The following is a 26,837-nucleotide window of genomic DNA, read 5'->3' as shown; positions in this document are numbered from 1 at the left end:
CATGCAGTTTTGGTGTGCTGTGTTTTCATTTTTATTTGTCTCTAAGTGTTCTGCAGTTTCCCTTGTGATTTCTTCATTGATCCATTGGTTGTTTAAGATTGTATTGTTTAATTTCCACAAATTAGTGAATTAAAGTTTTACTTCTGTTATTGAAAAAAAAAGAATAATGATGTACATATTAAATTAATGCAAATTATATAAGTTTAAATAGTGAGTTGATTCCAGTGCAAATAAAGAATGAGAAAATGAATGTGCTGGGGAAAAAAAATTGCTATATAGAGATATGGAGAAATCTGAATAAACTCTATGGGTTGTACCAATATCAATTTCCAGTTTTGTTACTGTACTATACTTATACAAGATGTCATCATTGGGGAGAGCAGGTGAAAGGTACATGAGACCTCCCTGTATATGCCTTTGCAACTTTATGTGAATCTATAATTATTTCAAAATATTTTCTTTCTTCCTTCCTTTCTCTCTTTCTTTGAGCCCAGATTCCAAATTAACATTCTAAGAAGTTAATGCTCTGATGTGCAGATAGTAAGAGCCCTGCTAATGTCAGGGGCTGTGGTTAGTTTATGATTCCGTGTTGTTTTACAGACACATTTTCTAATCCACACTGAGGACCTCACTGTGGAGCAGTGGAAGGGCCTGTTAATAAAATGACTAAGTGGAAGGTCGTGTTAGTAAAACACGAAATACTCAGCTAAGGCCAATATCTGCAGGCCCGTGAGGCCTGAAAGACACACACATTGGTTGAAAAGCAGACAGCTATACAAAGTTATAAAAATCACACCACAATCTTTACATTAAGATTTAACATAAGCACCAGGAATAAAGGCACCGAATGCAGCAGTAATCCCAGTGTATTCTACTCTAGTATTGCTTACCCTCTTCTCTTCGAATCTCCCGTCCAAACTCAGAGCCCTAGGGACAGAAATCAAGCTACCTTTGTCTTCTAGACTTTGAGCCAACCATACAAATGAGGTTTTGGAAAATTTAATAACATAAAAATCTAAGTTTAGAAAACGTGATTCAAGGCGTAGCTCCGATCTTGCTAAAAACGCCTTTTGGGAGGTTGAGCCGCTTGCACAATGTTGGGAATGAACGAGCCGTCCCAGCTCTATGAATAGAGCAATGACGTGCAGATGGACCTGATGCCTGGCAAGAGGGACCTTCCACAGAGAGAGGTAGGCAGCGGGAGCCGGGAGCCATCCCCGAACCCCCGCACCGGAGCCCTGCCACAGCTCGACCAGGACGGCCCAACGGCGGAGGAGGCGGCCCAGCCAACGGCGGAGCCCCAGGGGGACGGAGGCCTTGCTAACCGGCCCAGCTCTGGAGAGTAGCCAGGCCGGCTCGCCAGCCCTGGCTTCGAGAAGGTGGGGGAGGGGGGAGGGGGGTACGACGAGAAAGACTGGGAATTTGATGACTGAGAGGATGATTACGCCTATCCGGAAGAGGAGCAGCTGAGTGGTGCAGGCTACAGAGTTTCAGCAGCCCTTGAAGAAGCCAACGTGTTTCTGAGAACCTCCAGAGTAAGAGAAGCAGCTCTGGATGGTGGGTTTCAAATGCGTTATGAAAAGACCTCTTCTGATCAGTTGGCTTTTATGGAAAAGCTTTTTTCACTTATGGTTGTCAATCGTTTGACCGAAGAACTCGGCTGTGATTAGATTATTGATGTGATACAGAGTAGTTAAGCGATTTGGGAGAGACCCAGCGTTCCACTGTCTCTCGGGTTCATTCCAAATAGGTCCGTGCCAATGGAAAACTTGATCTTAAAAAAATTTTTTTTTCTTATTTAATTAATTAATTTATTTATTTTTGCAGAGTAGAATAGGGCAGGGACAGCACAGTTATGAAAAAGGAAGATAATTGGTAAAGAAAAAGGCTGTTAGTACTGTTGAATCCTGTTTTCAAGAATGTCCTAAAACACTTATGGCTTTGACTTTGTTATTGATCCAGATTATTTTCCTTGCATTGGGGAAAATATCTTTCATATGTAAGGGATGGTTTTGCAAGAATAAGTCATGACCAAGACAAACTACCAGCACAAGAGCCCACTGTATTAGTTGCATGACAAAGAGTAACTAATTTGTCCAATTAAGGACACAAGATCTCTTTGAGTTATTTGGACTGAAAGCATTTTTATTTTTTATTTATTTATTTGCCACACCGCGAGGCTTGCGGGATCTTAATTCGCCGACCAGGGATTGAACCCGCACCCTCAGCAGTAATATCGCCGAGTCCTAACCACTGGACTGTCAGGGAATTCCCTTGTCTGCAAGTATACGGAGAAAACTTTGAAGATTCCACTCTGTGATCTATCCAAGCTGTGGTTATCAAAGGCTAAATTTTTAGTGTAAGATAAATTGAGTATTCTTCAGTATCCCTAAAGGATAATCAAGCCCCCAAAGAAATATGTATTGTGTGTGCTATGTCTTAAAATGTGTTTCCAAGATCATCTGAAATTTTGCTTGTACTTGTATCTTAATCATTTAGATAGCTACTGTGATCTATAATTCAAGAAAATACCTTGTCTTGACTATTTTTATAAGTCAAACTTAAGACTTCCTTAATAAAGTTTCAAATTTGAGACATTAAAATGTATGTGAAAGTACAAGAAAACAAACTATTTCTAAGATCCTTACACTCTAGAGAAAGTGTCTGTTTTACTTGCTCTCTGTTTTTCATTTAACTTTACAGGTAAAAGACTGTTTCAACTTCATAATGTAAGAACTGTTAAGTGAAAATTGTCAAGTAAAAAGAAAGCCCTACATCTAAAAGAGACTTTATGAACACTCATGTCCGTCAACCCTTAAAGGTTTTAAACTTGCCCAGAAATCCCCCTCAGTATCTGAAGTTTCCGCAGTCTCCTTCTCTAGTTAAGCTTGTTATTGGTTATGCACTGGCATTCGAGGTAATTTTTTTTTTTTTAAAGCACAATTCAAGTCTGTATCTGAAGCAAAATCACTCACTGATGCAGGTAAAAATCAACAGAAAACCAAACTGGAGATTAGTTCACCAAATAGTGATGGTTGTCTCTGAGTTTGGGCTTGCAGATGAATTTTTTTCTTTATACTTTTCTTGGATTTGCTATTTTTTAAGAAGTGGGTTTTTATAATGCGGGGCGGGGGTAGGGGTTGTCTCCGTACAGTGTGCAGTCAAGCATGTTTTGTCAAGACCCTGTACCTCCATACCTCCAACTGGAACATTTGTTTCAAGGGTGGAAACATCATCAGGCAACAGAACTGCATGGATGGAGGCTTCTGAGACCACCAAGGCGGTCACTAATGAACCACTACTGAATGTGTCGGTGTTATTGCCAAAAAAAGTTATGGGTTAAACAAAAAAGAATTGGGAGGAAGTAGTGCAGTGTTTCCCCTTCCTTTTTTTAATTCGTAAAAACAACACAAGATCACGGGTAAAACACAACAAAACAAGTGATAGTGTAGAAGCCTTCCCCTGCGTCCACGCCCACTCCCCTAAAGTGAACTGCCGGAGTGACTTCTTGAGTATCCTTCCCGAAAGCATCGTGTGCGTCTGTGCTTCGGTGGCTCTGGGCAATCTAATTCTGCTAGTTGGAGTGTGGTTCTCCTGACCTGTAGACCCACCTCAACAATTGATTTCCCACAGGACCCTGCGGATGTTAGCTAAATTGAAAAATAATACCTAAAAGGTGACTAACACCGGGGTAGCGTGGCCGAGCGGTCTAAGGCGCTGGATTAAGGCTCCAGTCTCTTCGGGGGCGTGGGTTCGAATCCCACCGCTGCCAGCTTGTTTATCCTTTTTTTTTTTTTTCTCCCCCCCCCATTCATCACAAAAAGGATTATGCAAATTGGACGCTCAACCGCGGGCCCCGCCTTCACTCGGAGCATGGGACTGCGTTTACCAGCCTGCTGAGATATATCTCAGCTCAGGGCGCGCCGAAGTCCCAGACCTCAAGTTGAGTGGGTTAAGGTCTCTGCGGGGGCCCGAGGATGAGTAGGGGAACCCAGCGCTGTAGATGCTGGTTCTCCCCTCCCTGGAAAACCGGGAGAGTTGATGATGGGATGTCCTGAACTGGAACCAAACTTACTCCAAAGTAATAAATTTCAAGAAGCAAAATGGAGAGCCAGCATATAGTTAACATTGTTTCCGCCCGGTTTCGAACCGGGGACCTTTCGCGTGTTAGGCGAACGTGATAACCACTACACTACGGAAACAGGCCTGCTAGCGCTATTTCATAAAACTATTGAAAATCTCTGGTTAGGAAAACTTCTTGTGAGTACAGTGTATATACAGCTCTATGGTGGTGAAACAATGGTCCCACGATCCAGATCATTGGAAACGCCCACAGAAGGCTCTGCACCCAATCTCTCACCGGCAAGCTGCTCACCCACTCTTCTACCTGCACTTCTTTCCCATCCCGGAACTCTTGGTGATGCCCACTGCCCGTCCAGGACGAAAACTGTCCACATAACAAGACATTTTCAGAAGGTAAATGACAAAAGGAAAAAAAAAAAAAAACAAACCGGGGCTCGTCCGGGATTTGAACCCGGGACCTCTCGCACCCAAAGCGAGAATCATACCCCTAGACCAACGAGCCACCCGCTGAAAGAAGTATTGGTTCAATCCTTGATATGCTTCTATGTGGAGTCGTTTAATCGCCGAGAGAGTGAACATTTTTTTCTGCTATAATGAAAGCGTTCTCTGGATCTCCGAGTCTCTAACGCCCAACCTATCCCTGTTCGACCGTCTTCGCGTCAGCTGTTAACTCTCAGCGGTAGATAGTTCGCTCAGCATAAAAGCTCGGTATCCCTTGGCCCCTCTGAGATCTCCTGGAATCCAAATGAGCGCCTCATTGCTAAGGCTACTCGCGCAGCAGGCAGGGGCATCCTTCCACTTTGGGGACTCTTCCTCTCCCAGGGGAGCCCAAATAAGGCGCAAGTCTGGAGGCCCAAGGGCAGGGTACAGAAGCCGGGAGAGCCGGGGGGCTCCTGGAGAGAACCGGGAGCCGGGCTTGTAGGGGACGCGGGATGGACTAGGTCCCGAGCCGCAACAGACGAAATGAAACCTGGGTAGTTCCTTCCTATGAAGCGCCTGGTAAGGGCGGGAGGAGGGGCGGGGAGGGGGGGGGGCTGCTTTTCTTTATCGTTTTATGAAAATGTTAAAAACAACATATACTTATTTGCAAAATATTCAGAAAGTGTAGGGAAGTGAGAAATGAGAATCATAAATGAGATGGCCAGGAACCCCGCTCCCTCAAAGGGTGACCGACCACGGTAGTTGGTGCGCAGCCCCCCGAGGTTAGCATCGGTGCGCGCACGCACACACACACACACGCGGTGCCCAGGCCGCGTGTCTTGGCTCCCCGCCCTAGCTGCGTTCTCCCGGGATCGCCCCAGAACAGTCACCCGCCCAGTGAACCAGAGGCCCGGGCTGTGCGGGCGCTTTCCTCCTCCAATTCCACTGGGTTATTTAGTAGTAAAAAGCAGTGATTCGGAATCCCTGCTTTCAAAGTTCACGAAAATCCACTCAGAGTGGACCCAAAAGTTTGTTTTTGTGCCACCAGCAGAGAAATTCCCTACACAGATGGCTGTTACAAAAGAGAGAGACGAATGGTGGTTAAGCTACTCCGAGGGGGAAAAAGTGCTATTTTTTCCATTGCCACTCGCCGAGATCTTGCTCAGCCCTCTGACCTGACCTCTCTATTCGCTGCCTCTCCTCCTCTCGGCCTCTTCCTGGGAGACCGCGAGACTAACGCACTCCACCCCCACCTGCTGTGGTCTTCCCCTCCTCCCGTGCGCACTCAGCGTTAGGTGGGCTCTCCTCTGCTTCCGGCGGCTGTGCGTCCTCGGCCTCCCAGTCACTACCGCCTCCGTATTGTAAGCATTCGCTTCTCTTCTCTGTGGAATTATATAAAGAGAAGTGCAAACAAATGTCCACACTCGTGACACCTGGACCTAAAAAGTGTAACTTTGTCACATTCGCTTCCAGTCTTTTTTTAAAACAACTATTTAGTTTTCCTTTTAACAAACAAAAAACAGTAATACATGCTGACCTTCTGACTTATTTATTCTGTTAACGGAAGTCAAGTGTACAAAATGACCCTAAATCCGCAGTGAACATGGGGGCCCTGCCCAATGGGCAGAACCAGGCCCGCTGGAGGTCTCGGGCGCCCGCCCACCGTGGCCTTCGCGGGCATGACCCATCCGGGGGGCCTTGGCAGAAGCGAGACCTGACTAGGCCCCGCCGCGCCATCCGAGACCGCTGGAGCCCTCTCTCCAGCGGATGAGGACCCTCAGAAAAGCCCTGAGCGAGTCGCCATCCCACGTGAGGTCTAGCTTCAGCGTTCGATAACAGAACCCGGGCCTCCGTCTCACCAGAGGAGAGAAAACCGCTCGCGGGAACTTGGGTAGACGCCCAGGAGGGGTGAATGAGGTGGGTGGGGTGCGTGGCAGAGGAGGGACCCACTTCCCTCCTTCACACAAGCCAGCTCCCGTCCAAAGAGCCAGGCTTTCCATCAAGACGCGAAGGGACTCGCCCCACACGGGCACGCTGAGGCACTTGCGCGTCCCGGACTCCCGGGATCCTTCAACCCCTATGTGACTGCCCTACTGGAAGGCCACCTCATTAAAGAAGCCCCTGCGGGGACCAATGGCAAGCTACGCGGGGTCTTAAACATCGCTCCACTCTCGACTAAAATAGATTCCCAGGGGGCGGGGGCGGGAGGGCTTTCACAGGTGATCCCCCAAGCAACGCAGAAAGAATTAGAGAGCAGGGCAAGCCCCTGGCCGAGTGGAGCGACAGGAGGGGAACGGAAAGACCCGCCGTGAACTCGCGGAGAGGGCGCGCATAAGGAAGCGAGAGAGGGGTCGCGGGGGAGAAGGCGCGCGGGGCCAGCAGAACCTGTGATCTCAAAGCCGGGGACGCAGTGGGTCTGGATCTTCGCGAGAGTAGACGGGAGGGAGGGACCGAAGGGTGGCAAGCATCTAAGGGGCACTTGAGGGGCAAAAACACGTAATGGCGGAAATTCGTGTTGGGGTGTGTATTTTCAGCTCTTAGAAGAGAGGGATGGAAAAAAAATTAAGGTAGGCCCCAGCGAGATTTGAACTCGCGACCCCTGGTTTACAAGACCAGTGCTCTAACCCCTGAGCTATGGAGCCAACTGCGAGTCGCCTTTCTGCGCACGAGTACTTGACACCGCTCTGGTCACCGCGCAGCCGCAGACACCAACATGCAGGAGTTAAGCGACGACAGGCGGGGCCCACGTCCCTCGGCCAGTGAGCGCCCCGTCCGGCTGCCGCCACCTCAGCTGCGGCGTCAGTGTCAGTGTCGCAGGCCGAGCTGCAAATCCTGGGAGAGGGCCCAGAGGAGGGAGGACGGCGTTGCGCCCGCTGGGGAGCGGAAGCTGTGAGAGATCTGGTGAGGGCGGGGCGCGCTGCGGGAGGGGGCGGGGCCACCAGTGGGCTGAATACGAGGAGGGCCCGGGGTCTTCCGCCCGGCTTGGGGGTCTGGGGCGAAGACTTGTTGAGGATAGAGGTCCTATGACAGTAGGGGTCCGAGGTCGGGGCTCTAAGAGGAGGGCTAGAGGAAGGGTGTCAGTATGCCTGTCCTGAGAGGAATCCAGGTCTGGGCTGGATGGGTGATCAGGAGGGAAAGATTGGTAGAGAAAGGTGGGAAAATCAAAAGGTCGGTGTGTGAAGGACTGGAATGGGACAGGAGGTCCCTAGCCCCTACCGCAACTTAAGGCAAATTAGGAAAAGGAAATCCTTAGGGGCCCGTCTTGAATTTTGGGGGAGCTGGTTCCATCGAGGCCCCCAAAAGGGCCCACGGGGCAAAGGGAAGAGATTGAGAGCCCAGGTGAGGGACAGGAGCCCTAGCCCGGAAATGGTCAGAAACTGCGGCTGTAGTTGGTGGAACTTGGTCTGATGGCCCAACCCGCCCTTTGGTCCCTGCAAGGCCAGATGACTTAGGTCACTGGGTGCCCTCTTGTCTGGATGCTGAAGAGTGGTGTGAGAGGGTCTGGTTTCAAGGATGTGGGTTTTCATGTCTCAGCAGCTCACAAGGATCTAGGACCAATGAATGGATGGAGTCAGAAGGAACCCAAGTTAGGCCAGTCATTACTCTCAGAGGCCCAGACATCTCAGAGATCTTATGATGGTCAAAGGATGGGAGAGGAAAATGCACACACACAGGCATACTCTCACACCAGCCTTGTGACATCCTAAGTCACTGCACCACCCTGGTGACCAAGAGAGAACATCTGTCGTACTGTCCACGTGTAATTGTTATGTAATTGTTGTTACATCTCTTCGAATATGTATATATCTACATAGTTATTCTGCAAACTCTGATAGACACACAATCACATTCACAAATACAAAAGCTGAAAATATAAACACAGCCACCCCTGCAGTGCCCAGACCTGAACCTACAGTCACCCTACCTTCTGTGACCTGTAATGTGCTGCAATACTTCAGCACAGTTGTTAGATGATATAAAGGGTAATTGTGCTACTCAATCCAAAAGCCATACAAGCCCGGATAACATTAAGGCTTGATGATAGCATTAGGCAATTTAATTAATAAGTGAATGTTAGAAATGGATTTTCCTTGTGGAAATCAGTGGTATTCAAATACATGGATTAGCTACAGTGTTCTAGAGCTACTCTCCATGTATGAACACAACATAGGGTTCACCCTCTGGGATGCTGCTGTAGGCTGGACTCTTCAATGGTCCTGCCCCCAGCCCATAGGACACTGGATTCTGACTGCCTAGTGCTGTATCTCTAGATTGCCTCTAGAAAAGTGTCATGCCTGCCCCGACAAGAACATCTCTCTTACCGTCCCTTGTATGCAAAGTGTGCTTGAAGTATCTCAGGGACAGAGCATGGAAACTCCAAGATGCTTGCAGATCAGACTGTTTGATGGTCACTGCCCCTGCATGCCAACACGTCTGTCTAAACAATGTGTGCAGGACAGAATTAGGTCTGAGACTGGATTTCATCTAGCTGGGTAGCTAGGTCGTGGGGGAAGGAAACCTTTGGCTTTCACCTAAATATGGGGTGGCTAATATTTTACAACTACAAATCAAAAATAGGGTGTGACCATACTGACCTATGTCTGTTTGCACCTAAACCCTATATGCATGCTCATAAACGCCCTCTCCAAAATCCACATGGCCCTGCCCCCCGTTCCTGAGATCTGAGATATAAACACACATGCAGATGTTCCTCACACAGATAAACACACATGCTCAGTCTGGCAGAAACCTTTGCTCATAATTGTGCTCTTGCATTCAGACTGGGGGCGTTAAGAATGAGCCAAGGCACCCTAGGAATGAGCTCACAGTCTGTATTTCCATCTCCCCATCCCCCTTTCCTGGAGCATACTAAGCAGGGAACAGCCCACCTCCACTCTCCCAGAAGCCCAGCCATGCAGAAGCTGGGGAACAATTAGCCAAGGGAATAACACCCTCCAGGGTACAGGCTGAGCAGGCCTTGGCACCAGGGTCTTCTGCTGTTGGCATACATTTGGGAAGCTCCAGGAAGTGTCTGTCAGGGGCATGCCTGTGCTCTGTGCATTTCCATGCTGGTGTTAGTTTCTTCTGTAAAATTATAAGTGCCACCTTGAGTTTCAAAATTCCAGAATCTTTGGTCTCCTTACCCAAGGGAGACTGTACTTTGGCACTTGAAAAGGGTTTAGGCAAACTTGAGAACACAGAGCAGTCACTGTGGCCAAGGATGTATTGTACATACACTCTGTCATCAGGCTAAGCCATATGGGACGGCAGCAATGCCTATATGCTGTTACCCTGGGCTTTTCCCTCATGTACAGATCAAGGGTCTCCTACCAGTTCTGGCCCAAACTCTCCACTGAGCTGGAAGTACAGTGATCCTCCCTGAGTAGACAACTTCGTCAGGCCAGCTAGATTCAGGTCTCTGAAGGCAGAGCTGGCAGCTGACAGGAAGGCAAAGCAGAAGGGATCATGAACCTGATTGGCCTGGCAGGAACCTGCCCGCTTGCAACTGAGGATGGCACGGGACCAGAGCTTGGTTTTGTTCCACAGAACCAGAAGCCCTGCTGAGTTGGGGTAGTGATAGGAAGCACCTCTGGTGGAGCTGGGCTCCTGTCCTCATCCACCTGCACCTCCTCACAGCTCAGGCCAAATCCACACGCGGACAACAGGCAGGAGACATGCCAGGAGGGTCCAAAGCATCTCTTCCCCTGCTCAACTGACCTCAGAGCCCTTTTCCCCAACAGCCCATTCTCATGTCTTTGATGTTGTAGTCTGCGGAAGCCCCTCTAAGGCAGCCTGGGGCAAGAGTCTGGAGGGCATACCCAGAGTGACCAGGAGGCTCCATCCGAGGGCAACATGCCTTCCCGTGGGCAGCCAGGACTAGGAGGAGTTCCCCCGTGACTGACTGACCCCCTCGGGGAGGCCAGGCAATGCCCCTCAAGGCCAGATTCGCAAGTAGGTGCCAGTGGAGCAGACAGAGAAAAGGGGGAACACGCGCTCTTGGAAGTTGACACGGAAGGTGTAGATGTGGTGCATGTCCTCCGCAGCATAGAAGGACACGGCCCCCACCTCCAGGTCCAGGGCGACCCGCACGCGGGACAGGTGCCCACAGCTGAGGGGCGTCCTTTCAGGGCTGGTCACCGCCCAGTACTGCCCGCTGTTGAGCTGCAGCGCCCAGACGCCCTCCTCGGGGGTGAAGGGCGTGAGGCCCTTGCGGCGCACGCTCTCGCGTGCCACGCCGAAGGCCCAGCCGTCCTTGGAGCCCACTTCCACCTCCCAGTGGTGCCTCCCGGAGGAGAAACCGCAGGATGCCAGAACTCGCGTGTTGGTGTCGAAGCGGCGCGGGTGGCTGGGCAGGTCCTGGGCCCGCTGTCCAAGGCGCACGCTCTTAAGGTCCAGAGAGAGGATGAGGCGGGGGTTGGCCGTGTCGGGGTCCAAGGTCAGCTCCACTGCGGGGTTTGGGGAGGGGGGAAGACAGGGAGGAGACGTCCCATGCAGCGTCCTTGCACGGCTCCCCTCCCCCCACTCCCACCGCCCCCTCATTAAGTAGGTGTTGAAATCACAGAAAGGCAATTTATGGACCTGATTTGGATCTCAATTCAAACAGATTGACAAATCCAATTTAAAAGACCCCGGGCAGCCTTCCCCACTGGCGCAGTGGTTAAGACTCTGCCTACCAATGCAGGCTCCACAGGTTCGAGCCCTGGTCCCCGGAAGATCCCACATGCAGTGGAGCAAATAAGCCCCTGCGCCACAACGACTGCGCCTGCGCTCTAGAGCCCGCGAGCCACAACTACTGAAGCCCCCACAATGAGAAGCTGAGAAGCCCGTGCGCCCCGTCGAAGGGTAGACCCCGCTCGCACAACTAGAGGAAAGCCTGCGTGCAGCAATGAAGACCCAACGCAGCCCAAAAGAGAAAAAAAAAGACAATTGGGGCTGTACAGCAGAGATTGGCAAAACATTGTAAATTAATGATACTTAAATTGAAAAAATAAAATTTAAAAAAAAGACAAGTGGGGGATTTTGGACACTAGATACTGGAAAGAATCATTAATTTTTTAGTTATGATGTTGGTTTTGTGTTTATGCTTTTTTAATGGTTTTGTGTTTATGTTTTTTTTAAAGTCTATCTCGTTAAAGACAACATACTGAGATATTTACGGAAATGAGAGTAATCTGTGGTTTGCTGCAAAATAATCCAGTAGGAAGACGTGGGTAGGGGTGTTTATGAAAAATACTAGCCACAAGTCAATAATTGATGAAGGTGTATGATGAGTACATAATACTCGTTATGCTCTTCTCTCTACTTTAGTGTATGTTTGAAATTTTCCATAATAAAAAGTTAAAATATGCACACTTGTTGTAAGTGCTACTATGTTCCAGGTCTGTTCTGGGCCCTGAGAATCCCACGTGGAGTATCCCTGCCCTCCTGCAGCTTCCTTTCTATGGGGAGAAGGAGGAGAGACAATAAATGATAGAGGGATCAGGAGAGCAGGCTGTAATTTCAACTAGAGGGGCCAGGGAAGGCCTTACTGAAAAGGTGCATTTGAGCACAGACATCAAGGAGATGAGCAAGTCAGATATGCATGCAGCTGTCTGGGGGAAGGGTGTTCCAGGCCCTGGCATAGCCAGTGCAGTGCAAAGGCCCTGAAGTAGCTGTGTGCTTGGTGCCTTCCAGGAGCAGCAAGGACTGTGTGTGGCTGCACGGAGTGAACCAGGGGAAGAGTGTGCAGTGAGGCCAGATCCCGTAGGGCCTTGAAGACCACTGCAAGGACTCCAGCCCTTACTGAGTGAGAGGGGCAGGGCTGTCACAGGGTTCTGAGCAGAGGAGGACATAGTCTGACTCAGTTGGTATAGATTCTTCCCGACTAAGATCTGATTTAGCTCAGTCATCAGCATCAGGAATATGTGCCCTCTCCTCCCCACTTCCCTTCCCCTTGGGGTTAGATCCCACTCACCCCAGAGCCCTGCAGGAGTGATAACCGCCTCCCTTCCTGTCTTCAGTCTCCTCCTGCTTCCCCTGATCCCTACACATAATCCCTGTCCCCAGGAGAGGTCTCCATCTCTCTGGGAGCGGGAACAGGGACGAGAGGCTTGTCCAGGTGACCGACAAGCACTCCCTGATCTAAGTATCTCAAGATGCAGGGCACTCCTGCTCTGGAACAACTTATAGGCCTATGGGCCCCACTGTGGCCCGAAGGAATCAGAATTGTGAGGATGAGGAAGAAAGGGCAGTCGATGGCAAAGTTGCTGAGGTGGATGAGCGGAAGGAACCAACCATGCACAGAGCCCCGAGAGACAGTCACTGGATCTCTACATGGCCAAATGACGGGCACTCACTGTTAAAACAGCCATCATACCTTTTTCCTCCTTCTCCAGTTCTCCCCGAAGATCCTCTGAAGAGGAGAAACAAAGCAGGTTGTGTGTGAATGACATGGGAAATTTCTATTTGGCAACAACGGTGACACCACCTCTTGACATTTACAGCCCCACTGTAAATGTCAAATATCTGGGGGTTCACTCACTCCCCAGATACCCTAGAGTTAGTTGATGGGCAAGTGCTGGGCCAATCATGGGGGTGGGGAGGGGGCTGTATTCTAGCTCTACCTCTCCCACTTCCCCCTCTTTTGTCTGGAGCCATTCTGAGCTGAGCTCTCCCTCCTCATCCTTCTTTCTGCCCCCAGTGCCCCTCTACTCCATCTGTCCCCAGGGGAAGCTTCATGCCCTGGGGTAGGGGCGGGGGTTCTAAATAAATTAGCCACCACCGCCTCCCCGCACCAGTCTGGCCTTGACACACCCTAGTTCCTGTTTTATCACACAGCTTTTGGAAAGGCACATCTTCAGGACCCCAAACCACCAGAAACACACCACCACCACCAGGACTGCAGGGCCCAGCCCCACACACAAGCCCCTACCTCTGAACTTCTTGAGCAGCCCCTTTAAGACAAAGGTCTTGAGAGAAACATTCCAGACTTTATTCTTCATCTCAGAAGAGACTGTGGTTGGCTTGGGGGCAGGCACATTGCTGCACCTGCAGGACAAGGACCCTGAGGAAGGCCCACTAACACTGTCCCACTCCCACTGGGCTTGACAATTAGGATGGTGAGGTCCTCTGGGTGGGGAGAGGTGAAAAGGAGAGCCTGACCCCGTGCCGAATACCCATGGCCAGGCAGCAGATGTTTGCCTCAGAAGGTACCCAGGTAAGGCAGTGGGGGGATCGGGCGGTGAGAGGTCAGGGGTGGGGAATGAAGAGAGGAAGCTAAGTGGAAAAGAAGAGCCAGCTTAGAGAGGCCCAAGGTATCGTTAGGTCCACTCACCTGCTTAGTGTGTTTTTGAATTCCTGGAAAGAACAATGAGAGAAAACCAAATCAGCATTCACCTTTGAGAAAATAAAACTGGACCCTTGCCCTCCTTCCAGAGGAATAAGCAATAAGCAGGTGTATCACCCCCTACCTCCTGCATGGGCCCCAGGTGGCAACTGCTTCCCGATGCTCCCATTTATTACAGAATCATCACTGGAGCCAAGTGCTAGGACCCAGTGTTGCCTCTGCTTTCAACATCATCCAAGACAAGTGACAGCTCTTATGCAACAACCGGTCATCACTCAGATTAGTGCCTTTTAAATGACCTTTTTTTTTTTTTGGCCTCATGGCTTTGTGGTATCTTAGTTACCTGACCATGGACTGAACCCAGGCCCCCGGCAGTGGAAGTACAGAGTCCAGGGAATTCCCTTAAATGACCATTCTTGATCCATTTGTGACTAGTGAAGTTTATTTAGTGGATTGTGACTATTTATTTTAGAAGGAAATAAGACAGAATAAAAAACATCAACGTGCATCACATGTAATACAGGTAAGTGTCATTTTCTGAGACTTTTGTCACAATGTATATAATAGAATACATCGTAAGATATATTATTGTGGATCATGGTCAAGAAAGTTTTTATCACATCCCTTTAGACCTCTAACCCCAGGAAAATCAGCGCTCTTCTCTCTAGTTCACTTTGGCTCCAGATGTGTGATTCTGCTAAACTCATAGGATCTGATTCTATTCTCGCTGCCATTCTTGTTTCCTCATTTGAAAAGTGGGAGGGATAAATTCATGCCTCCTGCCTTAGGATAAATGACTCATACCAAGGCCAAGCCAGGCTCACCTGGAGAAAGTCAAGATCAGGCTTGCAAGTTGTCTCCTGGATCTGGCTGCTGAGCTTGGAGAGCTGGGCAATCTCACCCCCAAGCTGGGCCAGGTTCTCATTCTGTTTCTGTGTCACCTCCCGGGACAGCTCCTCCAGGCGGCCCAGGAGCCGGCCCTCCTGCTCCACCAGGAAGGCCCGCAGAGCCTGGAACTCCGCCCCAACCTTCTCTCGCTCGGCCGCCATCTGCTTCTGTCCCAGGAGAGGTGAAGTTGAAGAGGGCAAAGGGATGTGGGCATCTGAGACACAGCATTCGGATAGAAGCCTCTGAGCCATCCCACAGGGCAGGGGTCCATCCCCCTCACTGCTCAGGGGTCAGAGACACACGCACGCATGCCCACCGTGCACACGCTCTGGTTTAAATGTCCCAATTCCGAGCACGCAGCAGCCTCGACACGTGCTTTCCCTTTCCCTGTCACAGTGGCGCCCATGTGTCTCTTTAGACCTGGGCTCTCCCACCAACCTAGGCTCTCCCACCAACCTAGGGCAACTTCAAACTCACCCCAGAACCCCCCAGGGCTGCAGTTTCCTTATTTGAAAAGTGGGAGGGATAAAATAGTGCCTCCTGCAGTCACTGTTAAGGATTAAACTGAGGTCCCCAAACACATTCATTTTGTGTTAAAAACAAGACAACAGGCCCCAAATGGAGTCGCTTATGTTAAGCCCCACAACACCGAACCGAGACCTAATGACAGTTTCAGCTCTCCCACAAATGTTACCTTAAACCAGCCTATAAGGAATGGCCTGATCAGTATTTGTTCAGTAATCTGCCTGATAAACCCCTGCCATCCCCTACAGGGAAAGCAACTTTGCAATAGCCAACCCACTTTTTTGTGTGTGTGACCAAATTTACGATCTTTATTCTGCTGAAATTAGAGCATCCAAACACATGATGGTTTCAAGTTATTGTAGAGTTGGAAAACATCTTTGATAGCACAGAGTGAGATCTCAAACGTAATGCTGTATGTAACTCTTCTCACTTCGGTTTAGTTCAACATTTTCAGCAATGATATAATATATGATTTATAAGGCAACTTTAAGGTGTGGCTTTGAAGCAAAACCTTTGTGGAGTGAGGGCTGCTGATGAAAACTCATTCTAAGACGTAGGAACTTAAAGTAAATCAACGATGTCACTGGCTGTCAGACAAGCAGGCCAACAAAGTGCCCTAATTCATTGTTAGGCTGCAAGGGTGAGGGAAGTATCTACATGGAGAGATGATGGCAGGTCTCACATTTAAAGAAGCATATTCACAGTATTAAAAACATGTACTAATAGGATATCAAAACTGCAAGATTGGAAATAAATTTAAAATACATCTACCTTCACAGCACTTCTTATGTTTAAATGCCCTCCCTAATCAGACACCCAAACTACTTTGGGATCATAAATCATGTTGATGAATCAAACAGTCTATAAGTCCTTAGTAGTGCTGGCTTGGGCTCTGCAGGCAGAAAAGACAACTCTTATTCAGAAATGTGTCAGTTCCAGCCAAGATAAAATGCTGTCCCTTCCAGGGTGGAAGAGGTCCAGTGCAATCCATCTGCTACCAAGTAACTGGTTTCCTTCAAGGATGATGTTATATCAGGCCTCTGCAGTGGTTCTGTTGCTGCCAGGCTGAACATTGGGCAGCAGCAGTTGCTAGATCATTCTTGGTGAGTGGGAGCCCATGCTGTTGGGCCAATGAAAAGCCTTCTTAACCGTCAAAACAACTATTCTACTCATGAGCCTCTGTGGCCAACCCACTTTTTTGCCTAGTACAACTTCCTTGTTCCTGCTTCCTCTGCCTGTAAAGTCTCTTGCCTTGTACAGCTCTTCAGAACTTCCTTCTTTCCGCAAGATGGGATGTTGGCTGATTTATGAATCACTGAATAAAGTCAGTAAGATCTTTAAATTTTACTCATTTGAATTTTGTACTTTAACATTTGTCACCCCTCCAACTTTCACTCTTCACTTTACTTCATTTTAAAGAGCACCTTTTCTGTCTAGCAATTGCAAAGGCAACACATGTTCATCATACAAAACCTGGAAATGCAGAAAAGTAGAAAGAAGGAAGGGAAATCAATGCCAGTGATCAGAGGTAACAGCACACCCACAGCGACCTAAGTAAGAGTATGCTGTGTGCAAGCTTTCTATTCTATTCTCTGCATTACCACTATCCACGGGATTTTCACCCCTGTGTTTTCAGACACAGACTCTCGCTCCTGATCCTCTTGATTCTTTACATGAACACCTGGGAGGGACTCTGCATGATATAACCAGTGAGGCCTCTCGTGGCCAGTGAGAAGGATTCCATCCCTCCAGGACAAGCTCAAATGTCAAAGTTCCTCTTCCCTGAAAACTCTAGGGGAGGAGGGGGTGGCTGGAAGAGGAGACTATAAGTGGGTTCTGAAGTCAGGAGACCTGGGTTCAGTTCACTGCTCCCCAGTCTTCAGGATGTTGGGCGAGCAGCCAGCAGCAGCACAGGGAACTTTACGGGCATTAACTCCCTCAATGCTGACAACCACCCAGTGACGTGGGTGCACTCTCATCCTGATTTAAAAATGAGAAGACCAACACAGAGAGGTGCGTTACCAGGAAGCGGGAAGTCAGGATTCTAATCCAGGGAGTCTGACCCCAGAGTCCAAGCTTCTTGCAATTATAGCATGTGGTCTCCCAAGGAAATAACACAAGTAGGACAATATTTACCAAAATACTCTAAATCGGGGTTTCCAACCTCGGCGCTATTGACATTTGGGGCAAGATAATTATTTGTGGTGGAGGGCTGTCCTATGCATTGCAGGATGTTTAAGCAGTACCCTGGCCTCTACAGGTAGACACCAGTAGCACGCCTGCCCCAGTGTTGACAACCAAAAATATCTCCAGCCATTGCCAAATGTCCCCTGGGGCCCCAAATTGCCACCAGTTGAGAACCACTCCTCTAAATGGTAAGAGCATTTTCAAATAAAAATATTCATTCTCCTTGTTCTCATAGCAGCAATGGTTGTCTCATTAAGCAGGTATTTTGTAATCATAAAGGATGTGTGGGCCAGAGAGGGGTAGGCTGGGTGGGTGTAGGACAGAGTAGAAAGTGCTAAGCAATGTCATGGGGTGTGGGGTCAGAGATCATGAAGCTGCCCAAGCTGGAGAAGGCCCTCTGGGTCATGGATGTACAGCAATGGCCAAAGAGCCACACGCTTACTCTTTTTTCCAGCAGAGCAGGGTGGAGATCTGGAGGGGTGAGGGGTGAGCCCTTCCTTGTGGAGGGAAGTGAATGTTCAGAAGAGAATGCCTGAGATGTGCATGGGATGCAGGTGTACCAGATGCAGTTCAGGGTCAGGGAAGGACCCTGGGGCACCTGTACACAGGGTCCTCCCCTTCATCCCACACCTCCTTCCCTTAAGGGTGGGGGGCGGCCCTCAGGTTCCTCTCCCTCCATTTTCCAACTCCAGAACTTAAGAGCCCTGCCCTAACAGGCCCTAGTGGATCCTTTCATTCTCTTAACCCTTATTTTTTGAGCTAGGCACTGAATTTTCGAGATAGAAAATGACAGTGACCCACATTTGCCCACCTTAACCAAAATGAACCCCATTTCACTTTCCTGTTCCACTTCAAGGAAGACAAAATATCACCCCAAGCGCTGGGCAGGTGGGTGCTAGCACAATCGGCTGCTGAAAACCCAAGTCCCGGAACCTCCCGCCCTCTGCTGGGTGGGGAGCAGCTCTGCCATCCCCCTCCCCCATCCCCCCAACCCCTCTCCCCTAGCCTCGATGTCAAAATCTAAAAAACTCTAAAAATGAAAAAAAGTTTTTTTCATAACTCCTTTGGTGGTAAAATATGCCACAGACTGACAGAAGACTCCCACTTAGTATGAATATTCATGTTGCGCTATAGAAATATTAATGTGTTCAATTACAAGATGCTCCACAGACCCTAACTGGGGTGTTATGTAATATTAGGGGGACTATACATCCTGATTCACCTGGACAGTTCCACTTCAAGCCAGCTGTTCTAAAATAATTATTTCAGCCCTCCCTTTCACTCTCAAAAGCTCTGGTTATATGATAAATGACACGGTCACCCTATATCATATGCATCTCATTATATTTCTAAAATCCACCTCTGCTGTTCCACAGGCACACACTCCAAAGCTGCACACACCTAGCCAGAGTGGCGGGTGGCCCTCTGTTGTCACCCAGGGGAGCCAACCTGGGGGTTGCCATGCTCACCAGGAGGTCCTTGCTCTCCTTCTCTTCGGTGGAACGAAACTCCTCATAGTCCTCCAGATCCTTCTTCAAGACCTTCAGCCTGGACTCCAGGAGCTCCTGCGGAAGAGTGAGAAGGAGGACATTGTGGGGAGAGGATTCTGGCAACTCCCACGCGTGCCTTCCTGAAGCCACCCAGGAGAAAGGGAAGGCCCTGTTCATTGAGGAGGAGGAGGCAGGGTTGAAGCCACCTCTGGACGTCGGGATGGCTACAGCCTGCACAGGCTACACGTAAGGGTACAGGACAACTGCTGGGCGACTCCAAAGGCCTCAGGGTCTCCCGTCCTCAAGACCATCGGTGCACAATCCAGGCTGAAATCAAGCCCCCCCAGCAGCCCAACCTGCCTAGTCCTCTCTTCTGCTCTCCTCACCACCATCAGAAAGCCCTCTGGGTGGGAGAGCCGGAGCAGGGTAAGAGCAAAGAAAGCCTGGGGACTGTGCCACAGGCCTCCGCGCACACCCTAGCAAGTTGGCAGGAAAGGGAGGTGCCAGAATCCCAGATGGCTCTTGGCTCTCTACTCAGCCCTGGAGCCGCCCACCCCCTTACCCCGACCTCTTGGGAAGGTCGTCCCACTCGGCCACAGGACGTGAGAACATCGAACAGAGCTATGCCCAGGGAAAGGGCTGAGACTGGGGGTAGCGAATGTGTGGGTGTGACGGAGAAACCGCTCAAAGCCAGGTACCGACAGAAAGAAAATCTCCAAATCTGTGGGGCATCGTGCAGGCGGTCCAGTAGGGGCCCATAGGGAAACGCGAGGGGGTTGGGAAGGTGGTATTGGTGGTGTCGGGGGTGACAGCGGGAGAGCTGCGCTCAGTTCCGAAGCCAATGCTGCGCAGCATGGGATAAGGGAAAAGAAGCAGGGGCTCACCTGGGCCTTCCTGCCTGCGCGGGAACGCGGAACGGGGACTGGGGGTCCCGGGGACGCGCAGGGGTGGGGACGGCGCTCACCTTGGCCTCCTGCACCGCCTCGTCCAGGGGTAACACGGCGTGAGCGCGGTGCTCGCGGGCGCGGTCGCACACCACGCAAATAGCACGTCCATCGTCCTGGCAGTAGAGCTTGAGCGGTTCGCGGTGCTGCGCGCACCCGGCCGCCACCGCTTCCGGAGGCCCGCGTTCCCCCTGCGCGCCCGCTGGCAGGCTGAAGCGCCGCAGCAGCGTGGCCACCGCGGCCAGCTGCCGGTTGGGCCGCAGCTGGCCCGGGCGCGCGGGCTCGCGACATTGCGGGCAGGGCAGCGAGCAGGACAACTTGTGGGACGCGGCGGTGGCCCCGGGGCCCGGGCGCTCCCAGCAGCGCGCGATGCAGGCGCGGCAGAAGCTGTGGCCGCACTCGACGGACACCGGCTCCCGGAAGAGCTCCAGGCAGATGGAGCAGGTCGCCTCGCCCTGCAGCTCTACCGCCAGCGCCAGCGCCTCGGCCCCGGCGCCCGGGCCAGTCCGCGGCCCCACCGCCGCCATGCGCACCCTCGGCTCACCCAAGTCGGGCGGCGCGGGAGAGGCTACCCTACCCTACGGTACGCCGCTCCCGGCGCAGCGGCCGGGGCGGGCCTCCGAGCGCCCACGGGAAGAAGAAGGGCGGGGCTGACGCCTGCTGGCAGAGACTTGAGCGGAGGGTGCGCCAGGATGGGAAACGTGAGGGGAGGGTGCGCTTTGATAGCTGACCGGGCAGCACGGGGCGAGGGGATCTCAGTGCAGGCCAGTGCTCCGCGCTCCCGTTCTGGGCCCCTCAATATCCCGCCTTGGCCCGCGGCCTCCTGGGTCCCGCGGCGCCCTCTCTCCGTCTCTCCCTTCTCTCAACCCTGACGCGAGCCTGTCTGGGCCGCCCCAGCCTGACCCAGTCAGCCTTGGGAAACGGGCCGGGACAGGTGGAAGCACACGCCCATCTGGGCGCCACTCCCAGTTGCCGCCCGAGGCCGACCCAGCACAGCCCGAGGGCCTGGCGCCGGACCAGTGTCAGGTTCCTGGAGCTCAGGTTTGTCCGGCCCTGTGCTGAGCTAAATTTAGAGTCTGGAACCTGACTCTTGCCCCCGACCCCCAAGCGTGGCCTTGTATCCACTTTTGTAGCTACCTCTCCCGCGATTGTGCCCCCCCCCCGCCTCCCCGTTTATTCTTTATTTTTATTTTTTTAAAGCAAGATACAGTTACAGTCAATTCCCCCACTTTATTCGGTGTTATACCCCTCCAAAACCTAATCCTTTGTTTCTCTAGCTCGTTTCTACAGTCCCCCTAACCCCCGCCCAGAACTGCCAGTGTGATTTGCTCACACCCTCTCTCACCTCACTCCCTCTGGAGGGCACTTGGGGCAGATTTTCTTCCCCAACCTCCTCAGAAACTGCTCTTGTCAAGGTCACCAGTGACCACAGCGATCCTAACCCAAAGGTGAAAGCAGGCCCCTTCTCAGGCCTTACCTCCCCTCTCCTCTGATGCTTCTTCCTTCCGGACACCCTTTCTCAGCGCCTTCCCGGATGCTGTACTCCCTGACTCTCCCCCCACCTCCATGGCCTCCTACCCACTTCTTGGCCACCGCGGTGGTTTCCTCCTCCTCTCCCAGCCCTTGCTCAACCCTTGGACTTCTGTCTATACTCACTTCTTTGTGATCTCTTCCACTTTCTTGCTTAAAAGACCTTCTCCCTGCTCCACAGTACAAATCCCCAGCCCAGCTCTTCCTAGGATGCCTGGCTCCCACATCCAACTCACTGGGCAGCATCTCCACATGCAGCATTCTAAGGGGGAGGCACACACTCACCGTTTCCACAATGCACTTCTGCTCTGCCCCTCCACCTGCTCCTCCCACAGCCTTCCCCACCCCATCCCAGTTAACACCTCCACCCCTCCAGGTGCTCAGGCCCAAAGGGCTGAGTCCTCTGGGGCTCCCCCAGACAGGGGAAATGCGAAGGCCCCACTCACAGTCCTCAGCATCTCCTCACTCTCTCACCCCCTCCACCGCATCATCTCCTATAATTTGATGATCACAACAGTTTTCTCCCCTTCTGTCCCACTCCTGCCCTATCTTCTCCACCCAGCTGTGAGAACAATCCTGTTAAAATGTTAAATCAGATAGGGGCTCTCCTTTGCTCAAATCCTCCTGTGGCTCCCATCTCTCTCAAAGTAAAAGTCGAAGGCTTCACAATCGTCTAAAGGCCCTACCCATTCTTCCTCTCCATCCCCTGCACACAACCTCTCCACCCTCATCTCCTATCACTCTCCCCTGCCACATGGACCTCCTTTCTATTCCTGCAATAACATGTCAGAAAGATCCTACCTTAGGGCCTTTAAACTGGCTGTTACCTTTACTTGGACCTCTCTTTCCTCAGATACCTGCATGGCTCAGGTCCCATCTCCTTCAAGCCTTTTTTCAAAAGTCATCTTCTCAGAATCACACATTACTACATTCTCTCCCTCAACGCTGGCTCTGTTTTCTCTCTAGCACTCTACCTCCTCTGGAATACGAGCTGATAGATGTAATGGACTATGTCAGTTTTGTTCACGGTTGAACCTCCAGTTTTCTAGAGCAGTTCTTGGTACATAGTAGAGCTCGGTAAACTTTTCTTGGATTGAACTGATTTAAATGTGGCTCAAAATTCAGATATACAGAGCAGTTAACAGTGAAAAATCTGCCCATCGCCTACGTCCCAGTCCCCTTACAATCCCAAGCAATCAACTTTGCAATTCTGAATTACTTTATACAAATATTACATATTTTGCTACACTCCCCCCTCTTTTTGTTTAACAAAAGTAACATCCTGCACCCGTCTTAACTTTCCTTTTTTCGGCTCACAGTTCATTTTGGGCATCGTACCGGATGACTTTCCCTTCTTTTTCCCCGCTGCCTCCAAGGGTTTATCCCGGTCCTGTGCTCCCCCCGCGCGACCCTCGGTAGAGGTCCGCTCGCCTAGAATCAGTAGAGGACCCTGGAACAGCTCCCGACGCTGGCCGCCGAGCTTTGCTGCGTTTGGGTTGTCGCGACTGGCGGTGCCACCCGTTCACCCTTGCCTTTCGCCAATAAAGGACTAAGGGAACATGGAAAACGCAAGCTGGAAGGGTGGGGATGTAGCTCAGTGGTAGAGCGCATGCTTTGCATGTATGAGGCCCCGGGTTCGATCCCCGGCATCTCCAGCGCAGGTATGCGTGAGTGTTTTGCTTCCTCTCCTTCCAAGTTTCGAAATGCAGGGTGTTTGCAGAACATTAGAAAAAACCCTAAAGAGTGGAGAGTGCACAGGTTGGAGGAGTCGGCGGCCCTCACCCACTACAAGCCCAAGCCCGCGGCTCTGCCTTTAACTTCGGACTGAAAAATCACAGGGTGAGCTCTTCGATGGCATCAGCGTGCGCAGTTTTTCCCTGCACTGAGCCGTACGTTTTCCAGGGATGGAAAAGGGCGAGGTCGCTGGCAGAAAAGGGCAAGCAGAAAACGGACAGAAGTAGGAGGGATGGTCAGTCAAGCACGATCGGTAGAGTTTGAGTTTCTTGGGCTGCTAAGAATCTTGTCTTTAGTGGCCAGATCTTGTCCCAACTAACTTCAAACGTGGAGCTAGATACAGCCCAAATCCTACCTTGAAGTAAGAATTATTGAAAAAAAACGTACACACGCCCGGCTAGCTCAGTCGGTAGAGCATGAGACTCTTAATCTCAGGGTCGTGGGTTCGAGCCCCACGTTGGGCGAGGTGTCCGTTTTGGTCACACGAAGCACTTCCTTGCCTGACCCGCTTTCGAAAGAAAGAAAGAAATTCTGTGCGGGAAATTCCGTGTGTGTGATATTCACTAGGGCATTTTGTTGTCACTTTCCCGTTCACTGATAAATCTATCCTTTACCTACTAACAAAGTGGGTTTTAAAAACTTGTTTAAGACATACATAATAAAATTGACCACTTTCACCATTTAAAAAAATTGAAGTATAGTTGATATACAATGTTGTGTTAGCTTCTGGTGTACAGCAAAGATAATATAGACAGATATAGATATATAGATATAGATTGTTTTTCATATTCTTTTCCATTATGGTTTATTACAAGATATTGAATATAGTTCCCTGTGCTATACAGTAGGACCTTGTTATTCATTTTCACCATTTTAAAGTTCACAGCTCTGTGGCTTTAAACACATTCACATTGTTGGGCAACCATCACCACAATCCATCTCCAGAACTTTTTCATATTCCCCAGCTGCAACTCTGTACCCAGTGAACATTAACTCCCTAACTATCTTTCTCCCAGCCCCTGGCAACCACCATTCTACTCTCTGTCTCTATGAATTTGACTACTCTAGGGACCTCATATAAGATGAATCATACAATATTTTTCCTTTTGTGATTGGCTTATTTCACTTAGCATAATGTCTTCAGGGTTCTTCCATGTTGTAGCATGTGTCCGAATTCCTTCCTTTTAAGGCTACATAATATTCCATTGTATGTATATACCACATTTTGTTTATCCATTTATCTCTCGATAGACACTTGGGTCCCTTCCATCTTTTGGCGATTGTGGATAATGCTGCTATGAACGTGGGTGTACTACTAGTACACATGTTTGAATTCCTGCTTTCACCTCTTTTGGGTATATATCTAGAAGTGGATTTGCTGATATATGGTATTTCTCTGTTTAATTTTTTGTGGAATTGCCATACCATTTTCCACAGAGGCTGCACCACAAAATGAGTTTTTAAAACATCTTTTGAGTAGGTAATAAACTGTACTGTTCAAAAATTGAACCATCTATAAAAATATTCAGTGAAAAGAATCTAACTTCCATCCTCCCTTCTTAGGTAACAAGTTTTGGATCTATGTACATATTCTTCCAGAGTTTTTTAATGCAAATATATTTTTGTTTTCCCCTATTTTACACAATAATATAATTACAGCTCTGTTATATTTTGATGATCTTTCCATCTCAAGACATAGAAATTTTCCTCAGTCTTTTTTTGCAGCTGCATAATATTCCACTGTAGATGAATCCTAGTTTAACAGATCACCTACTGATGGATATTCATAGTTTCCAATCTCTTGCTATTACAATCAATGCTGCAGTTAATAAGCATGTAGTGTTGTCATTTTGTGCTTTTGAACTTATATTTGAAAGGCAAATTCCCAAGAAGTATGATTCCTGGGTCAAGGTATATATGAAGTTGTAATGTAAAATAGACAAATCACCAGGCTATGGGTCCTACAGGGTGATCTTACCTCCCACCCGTCATGAATGAGATTGACTGTTTCTTCACTGCCTTGGTGGCATCGGGATGCTCTAACAACAAACCTAACATGTGACTGTCCCTACCCCCTTAAAATTAACAGGGTCCCTCACTGTCTGTCCTATAGGATAATAACCATTGCAGGGCCAACGGGGAGAGGGACCTTCCTTTTGCCTCTCACAGGCACATACTTGGACAAAAGATTTTTGAAGGTCACATTGTCACTCTAATTTATGGTTTCTAATCTAATTCTACAGGACAACATTATTTTTTTCTCTTTTCAGTCCTGTTTCTGTGGGAGGCCATCATGTTTTCTTCACTTGCAAAGCCATGACATCATTGGAAAGGCCTGCTCAGTTATTTTTTACTCGGCAAATTTTCTCCTTGGACAAGAAGACTCCAACCAGATATAAGACATTAAATTTGTATGTGATGTTATAAAGGTCTTGGTGTCATATGGGGATATATAAATTATCAGATCATGCATGTAGTTTGTGAAGTGGTCTAAAACAATGTTTATATATAAATTATGTGTAAATTATTAATCAACCACCCACACGAATATTCTTATTTAAAAACCTCATTTGAAACAGAAGATTATTTCCAGGTTTAATATATTCATGGCTATATTCTAATTAGTCTAAAAATACTCCAGTATCATCTTTAATAGCCACTGGTTTTCCTTTACTAAACTTGAGAAAATCATTCTTCTATGGTCTGTGTAGCATCAGGAGAGAAGGTTCAATCATTATCAAATGCTCACCCATTATTTCATTGCTGTTTATGTCATATCACATTGGTTTAAGGGTGCAAGTCCCCCCAGGAAAAAGGCAGGTCTCAGTCACATGCTGGTGTCATGGGGAATGTGAATTGTGGGTAAGGAGGAAGACAAAATGTCAACCAGAGCAAGCTAATTCTGGAGGACTGCCTGCAAAAGGAAGAGTGGCCAAAAAAGATGACCCAGAACGACCTGCTCCTCTAGTCTGTGTCAGGACCAACTGAACTAAAATCACTGGCTATTTTGGGAAACCCTCTCTGCTATCATTTGAGATGTTTAGTGTCTTAAGGGCAAGGCGGAGGCTTTTGAATAGGGAAAAGTACGTATTCTTTTCAATACATACTTCTTTTGTGATTAATATTCAATGTATTACAGTTGCAAATGTTAAAGTCTAGTTTTCCTCAAGGTTTTAAATTTAATTTACTAATATTGTTGTTCTTCTTATAAAGCTAGAAATGTTTGAAACAACTGGAACAATCCCTTTCACTGGTTCTTTCATGAATTAAGGTTACCAAAAGACATCTTCCTGAACATCTAAGCCACTGGTGATATTCTCTTAGACATTTTCAATGACAATTACAGAATTTATCTGAACCTTCAATTTGTGGTGAGGTGAGGGAGGCACTGGGGAGGCACTGATTAGGTCACAGATGGAATCTAGAGCTGGTGTTTATTGTTTATTTGAAATTTTCTGAATGAACCTATGTGTTAATTCATTTGTCCTTAAAAACTCCACATTGTGTTAAAAACTCTACTGTATTCTTCATTTGCCTGGGAGTCCTCAAAGACGTAAGATCCCACGTCCTCCACTAATTTTTCTATCCACCTGCAAACAAAACCAGCAAATGGTGCGGAGGCAGTCATCCGAATGCAGAGCCAAGGAGGTACAGGTGTGGCTCCTTAGCCTCCAAGCCCCTGGTCTTCCGTCCTTGAACCCACCAAGTTTA

General features: G+C 49.3%; 2 protein-coding genes, 2 long non-coding RNA genes and 6 other non-coding genes across 12 annotated transcripts; 6 read left to right on the top strand and 4 right to left on the bottom strand.

Annotated features, from left to right (window-relative positions):
• The first annotated feature begins 1,094 nt into the window (after positions 1-1,094).
• On the top strand, positions 1,095-1,697 carry EID1 (EP300 interacting inhibitor of differentiation 1). The gene is given in 1 exon segment (XM_028164321.1): positions 1,095-1,697. A coding segment is annotated over 1 exon segment (603 nt).
• A 1,993-nt stretch (positions 1,698-3,690) lies between these two features.
• TRNAL-AAG (transfer RNA leucine (anticodon AAG)) lies at positions 3,691-3,772 on the top strand. The gene has a single exon. It is a non-coding gene; the product is annotated as a tRNA-Leu (tRNA).
• A 357-nt stretch (positions 3,773-4,129) lies between these two features.
• On the bottom strand, positions 4,130-4,202 carry TRNAV-AAC (transfer RNA valine (anticodon AAC)). The gene has a single exon. It is a non-coding gene; the product is annotated as a tRNA-Val (tRNA).
• A 311-nt stretch (positions 4,203-4,513) lies between these two features.
• On the bottom strand, positions 4,514-4,585 carry TRNAP-UGG (transfer RNA proline (anticodon UGG)). The gene has a single exon. It is a non-coding gene; the product is annotated as a tRNA-Pro (tRNA).
• Positions 4,586-7,072: 2,487 nt separating this feature from the next.
• On the bottom strand, positions 7,073-7,145 carry TRNAT-UGU (transfer RNA threonine (anticodon UGU)). The gene has a single exon. It is a non-coding gene; the product is annotated as a tRNA-Thr (tRNA).
• Positions 7,146-7,236: 91 nt separating this feature from the next.
• Positions 7,237-11,513, top strand: LOC130707417 (uncharacterized). The gene is made up of 2 exons (XR_009007314.1): positions 7,237-7,404; positions 11,186-11,513. It is a non-coding gene; the product is annotated as an uncharacterized LOC130707417 (long non-coding RNA).
• Positions 9,322-22,764, bottom strand: TRIM7 (tripartite motif containing 7). 3 transcript variants are annotated; one of them, XM_007173486.3, is made up of 7 exons: positions 22,731-22,764; positions 18,898-18,993; positions 14,653-14,883; positions 13,817-13,839; positions 13,415-13,530; positions 12,860-12,895; positions 9,322-10,949 (listed from the first exon to the last, which is right to left on the bottom strand). In XM_007173486.3, exons 3-7 carry the CDS (start codon positions 14,875-14,877, stop codon positions 10,438-10,440), a joined length of 912 nt encoding a protein of 303 aa, XP_007173548.1. In that variant the 5' UTR covers positions 14,878-14,883; positions 18,898-18,993; positions 22,731-22,764; the 3' UTR covers positions 9,322-10,437. The 3 variants fall into 3 exon arrangements, with proteins under 3 accessions (XP_007173548.1, XP_057397748.1, XP_057397749.1); XM_057541765.1 differs by lacking the exon at positions 22,731-22,764 and adding an exon at positions 19,883-20,699; XM_057541766.1 differs by lacking the exons at positions 13,415-13,530; positions 22,731-22,764 and adding an exon at positions 19,883-20,704 and having other exon boundaries at positions 10,759-10,949.
• Positions 19,486-25,596, top strand: LOC103005610 (uncharacterized). Its single transcript, XR_450246.3, has 3 exons — positions 19,486-19,612; positions 23,089-23,231; positions 25,397-25,596. It is a non-coding gene; the product is annotated as an uncharacterized LOC103005610 (long non-coding RNA).
• On the top strand, positions 22,976-23,047 carry TRNAA-UGC (transfer RNA alanine (anticodon UGC)). The gene has a single exon. It is a non-coding gene; the product is annotated as a tRNA-Ala (tRNA).
• TRNAK-CUU (transfer RNA lysine (anticodon CUU)) lies at positions 23,518-23,590 on the top strand. The gene has a single exon. It is a non-coding gene; the product is annotated as a tRNA-Lys (tRNA).
• Positions 25,597-26,837: the final 1,241 nt, after the last annotated feature.

The sequence above is a fragment of the Balaenoptera acutorostrata genome, chromosome 2 (genome assembly GCF_949987535.1).
Source record: "Balaenoptera acutorostrata chromosome 2, mBalAcu1.1, whole genome shotgun sequence".
In the NCBI taxonomy this organism is placed as follows: Eukaryota; Metazoa; Chordata; class Mammalia; order Artiodactyla; family Balaenopteridae; genus Balaenoptera; species Balaenoptera acutorostrata.
The sequence above is the reverse complement of the archived record's forward strand: the minus strand, read 5'-3'. Positions and strand labels throughout refer to the sequence as shown.

What these genes read in the sequence shown, in the direction of transcription:
- TRIM7 (XM_057541765.1), bottom strand. Translation starts at nt 20,389, where the DNA reads ATGGCGGCGGTGGGGCCGCGGACTGGCCCGGGCGCCGGGGCCGAGGCG. An exon ending in AGGAGAGCAAGGACCTCCTG is followed by an intron (nt 14,884 to 18,897) that starts GTGAGCATGGCA and finishes CTCCTGGGACAG; the next exon opens with AAGCAGATGGCGGCCGAGCG. An exon ending in ACTGGAGAAGGAGGAAAAAG is followed by an intron (nt 10,950 to 12,859) that starts GTATGATGGCTG and finishes CAAACCCCGCAG; the next exon opens with TGGAGCTGACCTTGGACCCC.